This window comes from Balaenoptera ricei, chromosome 2, assembly GCF_028023285.1.
Source record: "Balaenoptera ricei isolate mBalRic1 chromosome 2, mBalRic1.hap2, whole genome shotgun sequence".
Taxonomy (NCBI): domain Eukaryota; kingdom Metazoa; phylum Chordata; class Mammalia; order Artiodactyla; family Balaenopteridae; genus Balaenoptera; species Balaenoptera ricei.
Genome location: NC_082640.1, coordinates 65856615 through 65873647, shown reverse-complemented (window position 1 = coordinate 65873647; position 17033 = coordinate 65856615). Strand labels below are relative to the sequence as shown.

Sequence of the window (17033 nt, the reverse complement as noted above, 5' to 3'; positions counted from 1 at the left end):
TACTTGTATTAATATTTGCTTGTATATGCTAAACTCTCTCTGGAGGGATATGCAGGCAATTGATAACACCATTGGCCTCTGAGGAATGGTGGGGAGCAGGCAGAAAAACTGAAGGACACAGGTGGGAGAGGGGCTTTTTGCTGTAAATAATTTTGTTCCTTTTAAATATTAAGCCATGTGCTATGTTATCTACTCAAGAGCAAATAAATAAAATTTAAATATTTTTGAAGGCAAAAAGATTTAAAAAAAGATGCTCAGTCATAACAATACATACACATGTGACCAAATAGGACATTAGAGATTATGGGTTATAGACTGAAAAGCAGAAGGAATCTATTTCCCTTGTACATGTATTGTACTCTATCAATGCTTGGTTTGGTTTTATTAGTCATCACACTCATTTATTTTCATTTGAATATTTTACAAAATTTATTTGAATATTTAACTAATACTGAGAAATGTTCACTTTTTCTAAGCAGGTAGATTCTATTTTTTTATACCATATATTTCTCTTTATTTTTATGCCGTTATTTTAAGAAAAATAACAGAATGCTCAGTGTAACAAATGCTGAAGACTTAAGCTCAGAGAGATGCGCTTCACGTGCCAAATGTATAAAATGCAAACTGGCATGCTGATAATACCAATAACAACTAAACACTCTGCATTTCTAGAAGAGAAAACAGGCTAAAATTAAGGTGTACAAACCTAGATATGGGATGTGAACCCTTAGTGCAAACCAAATGGGTATAATACTGTGAATAATCCTAGAAAAGTATATCTTTAAAGCTGAAAACAACCTGCACTACAAAGAAGTTGAATCTTTAACTCAGCTACCTATCGTGACCTCTGATATCACTAAATGACGTTTCCGCCAATTATTTTATTTTAAAAAATAATGTGAAAGTAATCATTCCTTCTATGGGCTAATTAAACAATTTCATGCTTTATTAAACAATAGCAAATCATCAAATATCATGCCATATGAAGCTATTCCTTTTTTTTGTTTTTTTTTTTCAGTTGGGAATTAAAGAGCCAAGTTTCGCCACAATTTCCTTTAAGTCCAAGTAAAATCATCCTAGAAGTAGTCAGGTGGGGAGAAAGGCACAATTCTGAATTCACTCAAAAGCCAAAGTACATGAATTAGTATTCTCATAAAAAGCATATAATCATTGGGTAAAACCTATGTAAACTTATTAAGGTCCGTTTTAATTACTACAAATGGGCAGCCAGGCATTTTGAGCATTACATCTCGTTTACGTTTCTGACTCTTCCAAGACTTTTAAAATAACGTTTATTCTAATAATATAGAATGTTGGTGATATGGCCAACTCTTCTAACTTGCCAAATTATCTAAATCCCAACATCTGCGGTCAGGCTGTTTCTCAAGATTTCTGTTCTCCTGCCAACTTGAGAGGCCCGGAGAACTTCTTAGCGCGCACACTGAGGCCGGGCTGCAGATCTGCGCCGAATGGAGGTCTACACGGGTCTGTCCCACAGGTGAGACTTACACGGTCCCACAAGACAACCACCTGCACTTCCAGGGTCACCACCCATTGGGGGCGTTGTCTTTACAACTACACCCGATTCCGTCTGCCTCACTCAGAAATCAAACTTTCCCAGGGACCCCGCGACAGCGTCCAGCACACGACGTCCACCCAGCCCGGCAGCGCTCACCCACGGAAGGTCCGGAGTCCGGGCGGGGCGGCGCCAGGTCCACTGCCCTGCCCACCTGGACTGCGGGGCGCCAAGCCCCCGCCCGGCCCGCAGCTCCGGGGACTGAGGGGCGCCCGCCTGGGCCCCGCGGAATCGGGCCGGGTCAGAGCCGCGCGTGGGATGAGGGGGCCAGCCCGGGAGAGGGGAGGGGCTGGGGTCGCCGGGGAAGGGCCGGGGTGGGGGACAACCCCGAAAACCGAATTGAGGAGGAGGGTGCGATCCAATCCCGAAGACCAGGAGCTGGGAGACCCGGGGATGAGGGGCGGGAAAGGGATTCGTCGAGGCCCGGGGGCGGCGGTGGGCAGGGTCCCCAGGGTCTCCGGGCCGACGCGGAGCCCTGGCCAGAGGAGGGAGGAGGAGTCGCCGGGGCCGACCCAGCGGGACGCCCTGAGGCAAAGCCGAACAGAGGAGGACTCCGCGGCTCGCGGGAGGGCAGCGCCGGGAGTCCGGGGCGCCCACCGGCCGCGGGACTCACCGCGCTGGCGGCGGCGGCGGCGCCGGACGGCGCGGGGCCGGACGCGTCCTGCCTCCTCAGGCGGGACTTGAGGCTCTTCATGGCCAAGTCCTGGCAGTCCCGCTCCCGCCGAGCGCGGCGCGTCTGACCCGCGCGCGAACCTTAGAGTCTGAGGGCTGCAAGCGCGCAGAGGAGGCGGCAACGCTGGCGGTCCCAGCCCCACCTGCCTGCCACCTGGGGGCCCCTGGCGGCCGTCGGCCCAGGGCCTGCGGCGCGGCTCCCCTACCACAGCCAATCCGCCTGCGACCCTGGCGGGGATGGGGCCGACCCCGACCAATAGGAATCCTGGAAGGGGGAGGGACTTCCCTTTCAAACTTAATAACACCCTTCCTCTCCCTGCTGGAGAAAAAGTTTGGAATTTCTGCTGGGGGAGTGGCAGAGGTGGGCGGCCAGCGGTCTGGAGAGACGCAAGAGGCAGGCTCCAGACCATCGGCGCCCGCCTACCTGGGTGATGGAGCCTCAGGTCTAGAGAGAGCATGGGGTCCAGCCTACACCAGCTCTCACCTTCCCGGACTCCCTTCCTCTTCCCACCCACGTGCTCTTTCCCAAGTAGAGTTCCCTTCCTTCCGTCTGATCCCAGAAAGCACTCCTGGTCACCTGCACACACACCGGCTTTCAAGAGCAACTTCCCTTACATCTGCTGATGTTTTACTACACAGATCCCAGTATCTGGAAACAACCACGCACATCAGAAACTATAGAAAAATAAAACAGTTTCTAAAGAATAACGTGCCTGTTGTACAGAAATACAAATAGTTAAGAACAGACTTTGAAAGATGTTATAGAAAAATCAAAGCACATGTCAGGTGCTCAATAGTTATTTGCTGAGTCCATAAACCACTGCTTTGGAGGGAAAGAGATGGAAAATGGAGGGGGAGAGCTTTAATTAAAAAATGGCCAAAGTGATATAAAAAGCTGTAAAAGAAAAAAATATTGTCCCTTCTTCAAAAAAAAATTTTGTTTCCTGTAGAAACACATTACTGGTAAAAGCATACAGTGAAATTAATTCATCCTGCCCAGATATCTGGATTATTGAGAATTATTTAAGGGAAGGATGGGTAAACAGGCAAGTGAGCAACACCCAATAATTTGTTACAGTGAAATCTTCAGAAGTCTTCCTTGGAGTCAGTTTTTCCCAGCAAAATGTTTATTCTAGCATTCACCCATTTGAAAAGACAAACAATCCACATTTCCGACTAGCAAAGTACTCTTTCTGTCTGAAAGGTCAGTCTCTTCTTTGGAGTTTCCTTAGAATAACTCAAGGTTTTATTCAAATAGTGTAAGAAAGTTTTCAGAACTCTTTCGGAGAGACAGTATTTAAAGACTGTGTTAACCCTTACCAAAATAGTAAGTAACAATGAACTACTTGAGAAAATTATTAAATTTTCTCTTGATTAGTTCTATGGAAGGAAATTTTCTTTGACTCCTCCTCCTTCCTCAAGATCTACAGCCATTCAGTTTTGTTGGCTCTTCATAGTATCTGTGGATGGCTAGTTCCTCTGTCCTCAGCTGCCACTGCATATCCAAAATTATCTCATACCTGGATATTATAGAAGCTTTCCAACCGGTCACCCGATCTCTAGTCTCACCTCTCCTGTCACCAATAAACTACCAACCATCATCAAAAAATCTTACAAAATATTGCTCCCTTGCTCAAAAACCTTCAGCAGCTAATGAATAAAATTTAACTCCTTTACTTGGCATTTAAGGCTCAACAACATGAACCCAACCCTGTTCTCCAGCTGACACTCCAAGCAAATAACTCTTCAGCCCATTCCTCAAACATGGGTCTTGCCTTTTAATTTCCATATCTTTATGCATGTTGATCCCTCCTCCAGTAATTTTCTCTCTGTCTACATTCATCTAACAAAATCCTACTCCCCCCCCCCAAGAATGATGGAAGAGAGCACAAAGGGAGCTTCTAGAGTATTGCACTATTCTATCTGATTGTATAACTAGTGTGCTGGTTACATAACTAATGTGTTCAGTTTGTGAAAATTCAGTTAGCCTGTAGTCTTTATGATATGTACACTTTTGTGTGTGTTATACTTTAATAAAAAAGTTTTTTAAAATCATACATCCATTCCAAGTGCCCACCTCTCTAGTAGGTAGTGGGCTACTAGATCACTCAACTGAAAGTGATCTCTCCATCCTCAGAATGATTACCTTGAACCTCTCAGATGATACTAATACATATGTTCTGAACAAGCATTATTTCACTACTAGACTTCAAACTTCTTAAAACTAGGGAATAACTGATATATGTTTGAATTCCCTAGAGTGCTCAGCATGTACTAGGTGCTCAGTAAATAGTTCTGAATAGATTGATGCATTCTTTTTGGTTATCAGGGTGAATTATAGTTTGTTGTGTGTATTCATGTAACACAGGATTGGTACTTTCCCTATGGTGAATACTGGGTATCTCCTGTAGCATCCAAGTTCTCATAGTCCTGGCCTCTTTTCAGTTGTTACTGGATAAAGCAAAGGAAGCAGACAGAGCCACAGTACAGCTTGCATCAGTTTCCAAAAATGTTTGGGCAAGTTATTTTTATGAACAGTCTGCACAATGTCCCCATGGTGTCTTGTGTTCAGTGGCCTTTGTGGATTTTTCCAGGCTAGAAACTTGATAGCTGATGTCTGCTTATTCCCATTTGAGAGCTGCTAAGTAAATAGCACTGGTTTGTGTATGTGCAGTACATCTTTTTTATATTGATCTGGAAGCTCCCCACATGAAGTAAAGTCACTATTATTAGCATTCAGCCAGACAGGTTTTGTTTTTTAACTATTACCACTATTGTTTATTTTTATCTTCCCTTCAGAGCAAAAGGCACTTATCAAATCTAGAAGGAATTTATTTGGTACCATGCTGAATCTATATGAATTTTTTTGTTTGTTTTGCTTCTTGTGTTTTATAAGATATGAAACCCGGAAGGGAAATGCATCTTTAAAAATTATTTTAATAGGTTACACATGCACAATGTAAAGATTCTCAAATAATACAGAAGGGGAAAAGTGAGTCTCCTCACCACCTCTATTCTTTGTCCCTGGCTGTCAAGGAACTTGTGTTCTAGACTGGGGGACAAAGCTAACATACACAGCTTAACTGGAGAACAACTACTTACTGAGCTGTATGGTAGATTGCAGATGTGGGTGGTATTCAGGGAAGGAAAGATCAGGAAATTAGTCTGCATGAAGGGAGGGTACCCAAGGTTGGGAGGAGCTTCAGCGAGTGCACTGAGAAGGGACACCAAGATGTCAAAGGATTCCCAGAGGACCAGCCATAGCAGATAAGAAAGCACCTTTGGGAGCTGCTCACTGATAATGATGTGATGATAATGGCAACAAGACGACGAAGACAAGATGAATCAGACACACAGAATCAAAAAGTTACACTTAACACGATCCCCTTTCAAGCAGGAAGATCTCCTTCAGACAATCTTCAGTTATGAATTTTATATCCAACGACTTCCCTCTTCATTTTCAGAGCTTCCTACCAGTTCTAGTAGCCCCAGGGAACCCAGCCAACAAAGTCAGTCAATAATTCCATGGAGGATCCCAGAATATCAGTCATTCTCTGCCAGCTCAGATACCAAAGCAGATAGGTGGCAGAACCACATGTAGCCAGGGGGTCATGAGGAAAGACACCTCCACCTACAACTCATATGGCAGCCCCAGGGATGAAAGACCTGAGGCCGTTCTCACACCTTCTTCTGTTGCCACAGTCAAAACAAAAACACAATGCATAAGAGAGCTTTAAAAAAATAAATAGGTGATCTTTGGCACTAATTTTAAAACCATCTGCATTTCTAGTAAGCTCTCCAATGACTACATCCTGGAGAACTAGGGTGGGAGGAAGAAAAGTGGGAAGAAGAGATAGCTGCTTCCCTCTTACAGAAACTTCTTTAATCTCCCCCATTGACGGTTGTTTTGTGCTCTGCTATAGCAATCTTGAGCCTACCAATTACCTCCTGAAGAGGGCTGATTTCCATCTAACTCTCTGTCCTCCTTGGCATTTACAGACTGTCATTCACCTATGACACATCAAGTGTGTCATCAGTTTCAGTACTGAAAGAGGAAGAAGAAAAGCAGGGAGGGGCGTGGTCAGGAACAAAACCAGATTTCCCTGACATAATTGAGCTCACACCTAAAAGCTGCCGAGATACCCACAATTTTTTCTCTGAATTCAGTTCTAATGTCAGAGAATCCAACCCATTTCATTTGGTGAAAATTAACCTTTGTTATCAAGTCTTGATTACACACAGTTCCAGAAATACCGCTGGCCTCACTTTATGAGATTGATGGCCCTCAGTGCTCATGGCAGAAGCTCTTGATTGCTCCTTTTAAAACAGGCTACTCATCCTGGAACCCAGATAAACGCAGAGCATTTGGTTCAGGAATCAGTAACCATCTGACTTCCATAATGAACTTTCCTGGATTCCAGACCTTGGATTTTTCTTATCTTGGCCAGCACACCAGGATATGCACAAACAATGAGCCAAAAGACTTTCAAGCCTTCAGCACTGTCGAAGTGGAATAGAAAAGTTTCTTGCTTTTGAATTGAAAATATGGCAAATAAAGACTATCTCTACAGATTTTAAATGATAGTTTATGTGTCCTCCTTATAATTTTTCCCTTCCAAATCTCCAGGGGTCTTTTAAAATTCTGGCAAGGTATTATTAATACTCCTGATTGAATAATTACTAGTAAATTATGTGACTGGTATACCTTCAGTTACTCCACACCAATCTTTGCTACTCATCCTAATGAAACGACATTCCAGACAGAATAAGTCAAGGTAAATCTCACTTTCAAATATGCTTGGTAAATGCCCCAAACTTTATGATACATATTTAACAGTGATCTTACAGTAGCTTAAATTAAAATTACCATTGACTAGGGTAGTTTAAGTTATGCTGAAAAGAAGGTCATAGGCAAAATATTGGATAAATAGATGTTCTAATAAAGTTATATGTAAACACAGCTTATTATGTATATTAGATATTATATTATTATATTTTACATCATACAAGATTATATTATATTATTATTTATAAGTACTATTTATTTATATTATTACTTATAAGTACTATGGAATTCTTTAATAAAATATCTTCACAAATTAATCTTCACAAATTAATAAATCTTTATGTAAGTCCTAATTTTCATATAAAAAGAAATTGAACCCACATTAGTGTGGGTAAACTTGTATTTCAACAGATTAATCTTAAAAATCAATGTCATAGAGGATTTATGTATGTATGTATGTATGTTTGGATTTGGTTACCAAAACTTTTGCTTCCTGGATGAGAATAGCTTGCAAAAAGTTTTCCTCTATGCCCCTTCTTCAAAATTATTTGTACCAATGTTTAAATTACTATCAAAAATTAAAATTTAATTTTGTATCAAATTTCTCAGTAATACTTAATTACAATGCTTATTTGAGAGAAAATTTTAAATTAAGGTACAATTCTTGTATACAGTGGCATTATTCCACACTGCATATAAACCATGAGGGCTGTTTTAAAAGCATACTTTAACTATTCAAAGAGATTTGTCCACTATGATGTCCTCATGAATTAACCATGTATATATTCTTTACACCATCAACATCGATTTAGTACAAGCATCAAGACATTCAATAATAATGGATTGATGTATGCTTTCCCTATTGCTATTTTATGAATGCTACTGCTACAAGCAAAAGATATAAAATAACTAATCAATTAAAATGCCAACCCATTCTGGACTTCCAAAGAGTTACATTTTAATTTTGTCATACTAGGGAGAAGCATTACCTATTATGCTCCATAAACTTCAGAACCATCCCCAGACCTAAACAACAATTAAGAACAGTTCCTTTGAACCTCAGGAGGGTGTGGTTCATGAATTAGCCTAAGATCAAGGCATAGCATTTTAAGCCTAAACTAAAAGGCATCTTTCTTCCACGCCTGAGACAGGAAGAGAATAACAAACACTCAAGATGCAGCAGCTTTTCGGCTCATAACTCTGAAGTGACACTTGTCAAGTCAACAAATACAAATAAGCCTGACAACCCAGAGGGTTGGGCTCTGATTAGCCAAGTAAGTCCTAATTAAAGTAACGTTAGGGAATCCACAAATATGAATCACAGCAAACCCCTAACAACAACAAAGCTCACACTACCACATGAACCCTTATGGCCAGAAAGCTCCCATCCAATATCATATTGCTCCAAGTCAACACTAGATGTCAACCCTTTCAATGTTTTCATTTAAATCATACTTCTCTCCAAAAAGAAATGGAGGTGACATAACAAATCTCACTACCATACTTCCCATAACAAAAGTAGGAAATAAACCAGAGGAAGGGACTGTTAGAACAACTACTATTGCTGTCCTGGGTTTGAAATTAGGCTTTCCACTTCCTAACAGCCAGGGCAAATCAAAGATGGAAACCATCGGTGACAGCTGTAATATGGGGAAAGGAAGAGGCACAGCAGGTTCTCCACAGAAGTAAGTTTTCCTGAGGCTGCATTCTAGAGTACATTTCTCATACGGGTGTGGCATTACATACAGGACACTGAGCAGTGTAGTAGTCAGTTTCTCACCTACATTTACCCTTGTAGTATTTAGAAATACCTTGTTAAGTGTCCAGAATGGTCATGCATTCACTCAGCAATTGTTGGTTAGTCACAGGTGATGTGCGAGGCAGTGCAGGGGAAACAAGGGAACAAGGCAGATGAGGGGCTTTGCTGTCATGGAGCTTAATTCTCACAAGCATGGTGGAAGGGAGGAGAAAATGTAAACACACAAATAAGTGACCAAGATAAATTCAAATAGTGGTATGTGAGGAAAACAGAAAGAGTCACGTGTTAGAGAACAAGAGAGGAGAGGCTACTACAGAATGGGTGGTCAAGGAAGGTCTCTTGGAGAAGTGACTTTGAACTCAAGTCTGGAGGACTGAAAGGAGCCTGCCGAGTGTCTATGTGGAGGCAGAACACTACAGGCAGAGGAAACAGCAAATAAGGCCCTAAGTGGAGGTCCAACTTAGCAAGTTGAGGGAGCACATTGAAGACCAGCATCACTGCAGCATAATGGGGGAAGTATAGGAGGAAGATGAGTTTGGAGAGGCAGGCTGGGGCCAACACAGCCTTGTGGGTCAAAGTAAGGATTTTGGATTGTTTTCTAACAGGAAGCTAGTTAAGGTTCTAATAGGAAGTTAATTAAGCAGGGGATGTTGGGATCTTATTTATATACCCAAAAGATCTTTCTGTTTCTGGGGAAAAAACTGATCATAAATGATCCAGAGGGAAAGCAGAAGGGTACAAAGAGGATTGGGTTATAGTCTAGGGATAGAACTGACTTGCTAGTAGGTTGGATACAGAGAGGATAATACCTTAGACAACTAGGTGGATCGTGGTGCCATTTGCTAAGTGGGAATGACTACAGGAGTTGTGTTTCAAAGGGGAAGTTAAGAGTTTTATTTTGGTCATGCTGGTTTGAACTTCCCACTGGGCATCCAAGTGGGGATATATTAAGTAGACAGCCTAAACAGCAACAGTGAAACTCATTGGAGAGGTGGGGCTGGAGACACAGATTTGGGAATCAAGGGCAAAGAAATGGACTTTAAGGCGATGGGACCAGATGAGCTCTGTTATGGAAGAAGAGGGCCAAAGGCCAAGACATGGATACTGCAACATTTAGAAAACAAGCAGAGGAGAAGGCAAGGAGGAGGAGAGTAAGAAGGAATGGCTAGAGAGCAGGCAGAAAACCAGAGGGTGGTGATGCAGCAGCCAAGAGAGAATGGTTTTTCAAAGTTCAGCTCTGCCAAGTAGCGCTGAAAGTTGGAGAAGCATGAAGACAGATGAGAGACCATTGGGTCTGGCATCATGGATGGTACTAATAGCCTTGACAAACAGTTTCCATCAGTTTTGGCTAAAGTAGGTTCAAGACAGAATGGAAGGTAATGGGGTGGAGACTATAATCAATGTGGTGTGAAGGGGAGCAGAGAAATGGGGATAGTAGCTGGAGGGTGACAAGGGGTCAGTAGAAATCTTTTTAAGGTGGGAGCTACTAAAACATTTTTGTAAGCTGCGAGGAGAATGATCCAGTAGAGGAGGAAGGACTGACGAAACAGAGAAGGGGGATATTCATACAGATTAAGTCCTTGAGAAGGTGAAAAAGGGGTCTGATTCCTCACATAGAAGCTTGAACCCATCATCTGTAGTAACAGGAAGGAAGGCAGAAAATACAGGTACAGATATGTATAGGTTGGTATATTTAGCAGAAAGAAAAGAAAAAGGTCTCAACTGGGCTGCTTGTATTTTCTCATGAATCATGATCATCAGTTAAAGGAAAGATGGGCAGTGAGGAAACAGAGTTTTCAGAAGTTTGAGGAGAAATGAGAAAGTAAGAAATAGCCAATATCTTTCAGTCTTACAACTCCAAAATATCAACTTGCTCTTCCTGATCTAAGACATCCTCAGTGCTATTCTGGGGGTATGAAGGTAACTACTCAACTAATCTCTTTCTACCTGCAGAGGGATCCACTCAGACAGGGACACCCAATATCTAAACCACCAAGCAGCAAATATTGGTTAATTTGTGTTCCTGAGCTGTATAAGGATTGGTCAAAATACTTGTCCACCAAAATACCATATCTCACCTTTTTGTGTGTATGTACCTCACAGCACAAAGTGCTACTACTACTGTTACTACATGATAACTAAAATTTATTGAGATACTATCATGTACCAAGCACTGTGCTAAGTTCTTTACATGTGTTATTTCTTTAATACTCCCAACAACTAAGTGAGCAGCATGTACTGTTGTTATCTCAGTTTTATAAGTGATGAATCTGAAGTTTACAAAGGCTAAATTATGTCAATATGAGAGACCATGAAGTTGTCCATGAGATGGGAAGGACAGAGAGTCAGCAATTATTAATCATGCCATGTAATTAGAAAAGAAGTTTGTAAATAAATGTAAAACCAAATCCTAATCAGTTATTCATGCTTGTTAATAATTTGCCCATAGAGAAAAAAAATCTATAAAACCAAAACTGAAATCAAAGACCTATACCTGTAGATGGATAGGATTCACTATAGAAAGTTAAAATACTTCAGAAAGTCCAACACTGAAAAATGGGAATTTAGAAACACCTGTTGACTCAACAAAGTCTGTCAAAGAGACTGAAAGACTGAACCAGTGGTATAGTATTGATAATTTAACAGCTGGCATTTTTTTTTGGTGGGGGGAATCCTGGTTTGCAGTAATTGCCAGTCTCCATGGTATAAATACTCCCACCTCGGAGTTCAAGCTAGCATGGAGTTCAACCAGCTCGTAAAAATTACTTAAAATTTACAAATCAGCTGTTACAGGTTAGCTCCAGCACATCATTGGAAAAAACTAGTATGAGCCTTTCTGGCACCACCAGACCTCATGCTTCCTTGGGTATGTCTAGCAACAATAACTTTGAGATCTCAGAATTTCAATTGGTCTGACATTATAGGCCCTCTCCTATGGGCCAAATGAATGAAATAAAAAGAAAACTCTAGCCATGAAGAATACTGATTCTAATGTATTTTTGATATTATGGTTAGGAACGGGTGCAAGAGACCATGTTGTTCCAGTGTTTGTCTTTTGTTCATATTTTCTCTCTTTTTTCTAAAATATTGAAATAATGAAGTGAATAAGGTATAATCACATATAGAGATTAAGAGTGGTCACTTCCTGTGTTTCAACATCCCTGTGTGATTCCAGGCCTATGTTCTTAAAGCAGTAGTTATACGGCTTCCTCAAGTAAGTGCTGAGAAATTGGTGTTGACTTACTGGATAATGCAAGTGACTGAGTTCTCTGTATGAAAACAGTTCACACACAGAGATTCAGCTTAATGTCACCTTAAACAAAGGATTCATTGACCTTCTAGCTTCAGGTTTAAGACTATGAATATTCACCAGAGTGGTGCATTTATAAAGTCATGGATGATTATTATGTGAACTTTCAAAAGTATGTCTTCCGAGTTTCATTCCTGGTTCATGTCAGAACAAGTATGGTTTACAGTCCAGGGCTGAAACAAGACTCTAGGGTGGAATCAAGTTTTCTTTCAGACGTGTTCCCCAGATTTTATTTATTTATTTTTTTTGCCAATGTTCCTGATATTGTAGGAGCACTGCCTTCCCTTGTCCACTTTAAACAAAAATCTAGTCAACGCTGTCCAAAATTGAGATGCTAAATACATATTTCAAAAAACAATTGAAATAGCAAACAGCATCATTAAAAACAGGAAAAATTAAGCAACATGAGAGTTTGTGATTGAGAAAATTAATTAATTAATTAATTCAATACTACCTTTCTTAAAAGATTTTTTTGATGTGGACTATTGTTTCTTTTATAAATTTATTTATTTGGCTGCATTGGGTCTTCGTTGCTGCGTGCGGACTTTCTCTAGCGGGGAGCGGGGGCTACACTTTTGTCACGGAGCGCGGGCTTCTCACTGCGGTGGCTTACTCTTTGCGGAGCTCGGGCTCGAGGCGCGTCGGCTTCAGTAGTTGTGGCTCGCAGGCTCTAGATCACAGAGCTCAGTAGTTGTGGCACACGGGCTTAGTTGCTCCGCGGCATGTGGGATCTTCTTGAACCAGGGCTCGAACCCGTGTCCGCTGCATTGGAGGCGGATTCTTAACCACTGCACCACCAGGGAAGTCCCTGATGTGGGCCAATGTTAAAGTCTTTATTGAATTTGTTACAATATCGCTTCTGTTTTATGTTTTGGTTTTTTGGCCGCGAGTCACGTGGGATCTTATCTTCCTGACCAGGGATCGAAACTGCACCCCCTGCATTTGGAAAGTGAAGTCTTAACCACTGGACTGCCAGGGAAATCCCTTATTGAGTACCTTTCAAGTGCTAGGCACTGTTCAGACTCCTTGAGATTAATCATTGTTCCTGAAGGACAAAGAACAGAAAGTAAGAAGTGCCCATGTGGCTGGAACAGAATGAAAAAGGGCAAGAGATGGATATGAACTGAGAGATGTAAGGTGGAGTGGAAAGCTACATCATGTAGTTCCCAGTAGGATATTATAAGGGCTCCAGACTTTTCTCTGAGGGACATGGGAAACCACATCGGGGCTTTGCAGTAATCCAAGTGAGAGGCAGTAGTGACCAGACCGGGGTAGTAGCAGTAGAGAAGTGATCAGATTCTGCATATACTTTGAAGATTAAGCTGATAAAAATTTCTGATGAATTGATAGGAAAGATGAGAGAGAGCCAATTAGGAACTCGAGCACCTAGAAGTTGTCATCACTGAGGTGAGGAAGGCTGTGGGTGGACCAGGTTGTGGCACAGGGACTAGAGTGGGGTGAAAGCCAGGAGGTGGATTTAAGAGATTTTGGAGAAAGAATTAATAGTCTTTGATGACTGACTTGGATGTAGTGGGTGGAAGAGTGGAAAGTTAATGATGACTTCCTGGTTTTTGATTCTTTTTTTAAAGACCCACACGGCTGCTTTTCGGGGCTTTGGGTCACCCCATGATGACTGGTGCTGCCACTTGAGTTTTGTTTTTTTTTTAAAGGAATTCCTTTATTTTTATTTTATTTATTTATTTATTTATTGTTGGCTGTGTTGGGTCTCCGTTTCTGTGCAAGGGCTTTCTGTAGTTGCGGCAAGCGGGGGCCACTCCTCATCGCGGTGTGCGGGCCTCTCACCATCGGGGCCTCTCTTGTTGCGGAGCACAGGCTCCAGACGTGCAGGCTCAGTAGTTGTGGCTCACGGGCCTAGTTGCTCCGCGGCATGTGGGATCTTCCCAGACCAGGGCTCGAACCCGTGTCCCCTGCATTGGCAGGTGGATTCTCAACCACTGCGCCACCAGGGAAGCCCGACCTCCCAGTTTTTAACTTGCACACCTGGGTGAAATAATGTTACATTTTATTGAAAGGGCACAGCAGGAGCAGCAACAAGTTTGTGGGGTAAGACAGTTTGCTCAGTTTGGGATATGTTGAGCTAGAGTTGCCTATACCGCATCCTTATCTAGCAGCACGGACGCTATTCCGGTCTGGAGCTAAAGATAAAATCTCAGATGCTGTCAGCAAATATAAATGGTAATCTGAGCCATAGGAACAGATAAGAAGGCCCAGGAAAGGTGTAGAGTAAGCCAAGCCTAGGACAGAGCCTAAGGAATGGCAGCTTTTAGAGGATGGATGGAGAAACCTAGGCCAGCAAACTCTAGGGTCACAGAGGCCAAATGTCAGTAAATATTAAGTGCAAGTGATGTAGACAGAAGTCAATAGCCACTTTCCTTCTGACATCCTCACGCAGAGCACAGCTTGTCGAACACTCAGAACACTTCTGAGCCACACCTCTGCCCAATCTTCACTCAGGAGAAAGCAAATAAACCTGAGGGGCCGGACACAGCAAGGCTGTGTTTGCACCGTTGATCACAATTATTTGGGACCTTTATTTGCTTTTATATCTTGGTATTTCAATGAAACGAGGTGCAGAGAAGTTGATTATTATAGCAGTAAATCCTCTATACTAGCAAATGCTCAACCCATTGATATGAGAGCCATGGGTTTAGCTACATGATGGGGAAGGTCTGTATAATGATGTTTCCACAAAGAGCTCACATGAGATCCAGTGACTCTTAGAGGTCCTGCATGCTGATCTCCATGGCATCTGTACTACATGCAGGACATGTCTGTTGGCAACCGAATGGCTCAGTTCAAAGCTGAGGCTAGCAAATTTGGGGTCGAGGGATCATTAGTCTGTTTCTCACCGGTAGCCACATCTTGGACTATTCCCTTTGCACTTAATGTACAACTTCTGTCCATCGTTCAACATTCTTCTCAAATCTGGCTGCCATCACAAATCCTTCCTTCCTTGACCGTTTCAGCCTATGGATCTTTTTCCTTCCTATGAACTTTTATCACAGTTTCTTTGTTCATCTGGTTCTTGATGATATCTGGTTTGAGATTAACTTTACTCTTGATCTTATTTCACCTCTGAGTTATTTGCTGTCATTAGGAAGAATATGGAAGGCCTTGACATCTTCTATTCATTCCCCTGGAAGCTCACATCCACCTCTGTCCTTGGCATAGGTAATACCTAATTACCCACTATATATATAATATAGACATATATATAATCATATATAAACATGATTGTGTCATGTTTATAGTCTTAAGGTCAAAAGTCATCCTACTCAGGATGAGTTATAGTCTGAAGCAATTTGTTAATTATTGTGGAAGGCATAGAAAAATAAGCTAAGATCATGTCTAGGCTAGGTACAATACAACTGATTCATTTATTTCTTACATTTTAATGTAAAAATTCAACAAATCAAAGAATCACACATTACATAATGATGATGTGCCAGTTATTGATTTATTGCTTCTCATCTCCAAATCTACCCTTCATTGCCCAGCAAACCAGACGCTGTAAACATTTCTCTTTACGTGATGGCATGACATTAAGCTTTGTCAGTAGAGGGTTCTGGAGGGGTACTGCAAAAAATCGGGAGAAAGGGACTTCCTTTCCTGGTTCTGGTGTGCTTTCTTTTCTTCTTACTCTTGTGGCTTTCCTGTGGCAGGGGAAGAGGGGCGGGGTTGGTGGAGGCATACTCACCTCAAGACAGTTTCCATGGCACCCTACAGGCATTTATGTGGAGTTCCACGAGCGCCTTAGCTGACTTTCCAGTGAGACCAGCAGCACTCCCATGGGCAGCTCCTCAACAAGTTTTTCTCATGCTGCCAGCCCCAGCCTGTAATACCTCAATGAATTTCTGTGCCATTCACTGGGTTACAGCTATAAGGTCTTTATCTCAGCCTTGGGAGTGGGGACTCTCCAAATTTGTCCCTTCCTTGGGTACTCTGCCTCAGCCCTGGAGTAGGTCCTAGGCCGCTCCCTCTATCTGCTGTTCCAGTATTCTTCAAAGTTTGCTCTACCCCTGAGTTGCCAGTTCTCTGTTATGAGTTAATAATTCTTTAAATTAAACCTCCCCTGTTCCTAGTACCATGTGGTTTCTGTCTCCTACCCTGAATGACAAAGGTAGAAGGAGAGAGGATCATTTCATACAACTCCCTCACTTTATAGGTAAGGAGGTTAGACCAGAGGGACCAGAAAAGTAAATGCCTTGCCCAAGTCACACAGCTAGTGAGCCCTAGAATCAGAGGACGTGACATCACCTAATGGTCCTTCAAGTAGTGACTTCACTCGACTAAACAGGCATAATAGATACATTGAGTGAGTGGATTAATGAATTAAGGCTCTGAGAACAAGGCTTTGTTGGGGGTAGATCAGGAAAGAGAAAGTATAAAGGCCCAGGAGTCTTTGATAGTAATGAAGAAAGTTATCACTGAAACAAGAAAAGTACACAGTTAAGAGAGGCCAAGACTTCTTAGCAAAGAATTTGCTAATTGCTTCACAATGGAACAGGCTAAACCAATAGCTTGACTTCAGGCCACAGATGGCCAGGGGGTTGGAGGCAGTTTCTTTCTTTCTTTTTTTTTTTCACATCTTTATTGGAGTATAAATGCTTTATAATGTTGTGCTAGTTTCTGCTGTACAAGAAAGTGAATCAGCTATACGTGTACATATATCCCCATATCCCCTCCCTCTTGAGCCTCCCTCCCACCCTCCGTATCCCACCCCTCTAGGTGGTCACAAAGCATGAGTCGATCTTGTGCTATGCAGCAGCTTCCCACTAGCCATCCATTTTACGTTTGGTAGTGTATATATGTCCATGCTACTCTCTCACTTCATCCCAGCTTCCCCTTCCCCCTCCCCGCCCCCTGTGCCCTCAAGTGGGTTCTCTGCTTGCGTCTTTAGTCCTGCCCT

At 42.2% G+C, this 17033-nt stretch overlaps 1 protein-coding gene across 1 annotated transcript in view; it reads right to left on the bottom strand.

Annotated features, from left to right (window-relative positions):
* The window catches only part of UACA (uveal autoantigen with coiled-coil domains and ankyrin repeats), an 86664-nt gene extending 84235 nt beyond the window's left edge, over positions 1-2429 (bottom strand). The window contains exon 1 of the mRNA XM_059912866.1: positions 2190-2429. Within this exon, the coding sequence (XP_059768849.1) occupies positions 2190-2270 (81 nt within the window). The 5' untranslated portion in view covers positions 2271-2429. The remainder of the gene's footprint in view (positions 1-2189) is intronic.
* Positions 2430-17033: the final 14604 nt, after the last annotated feature.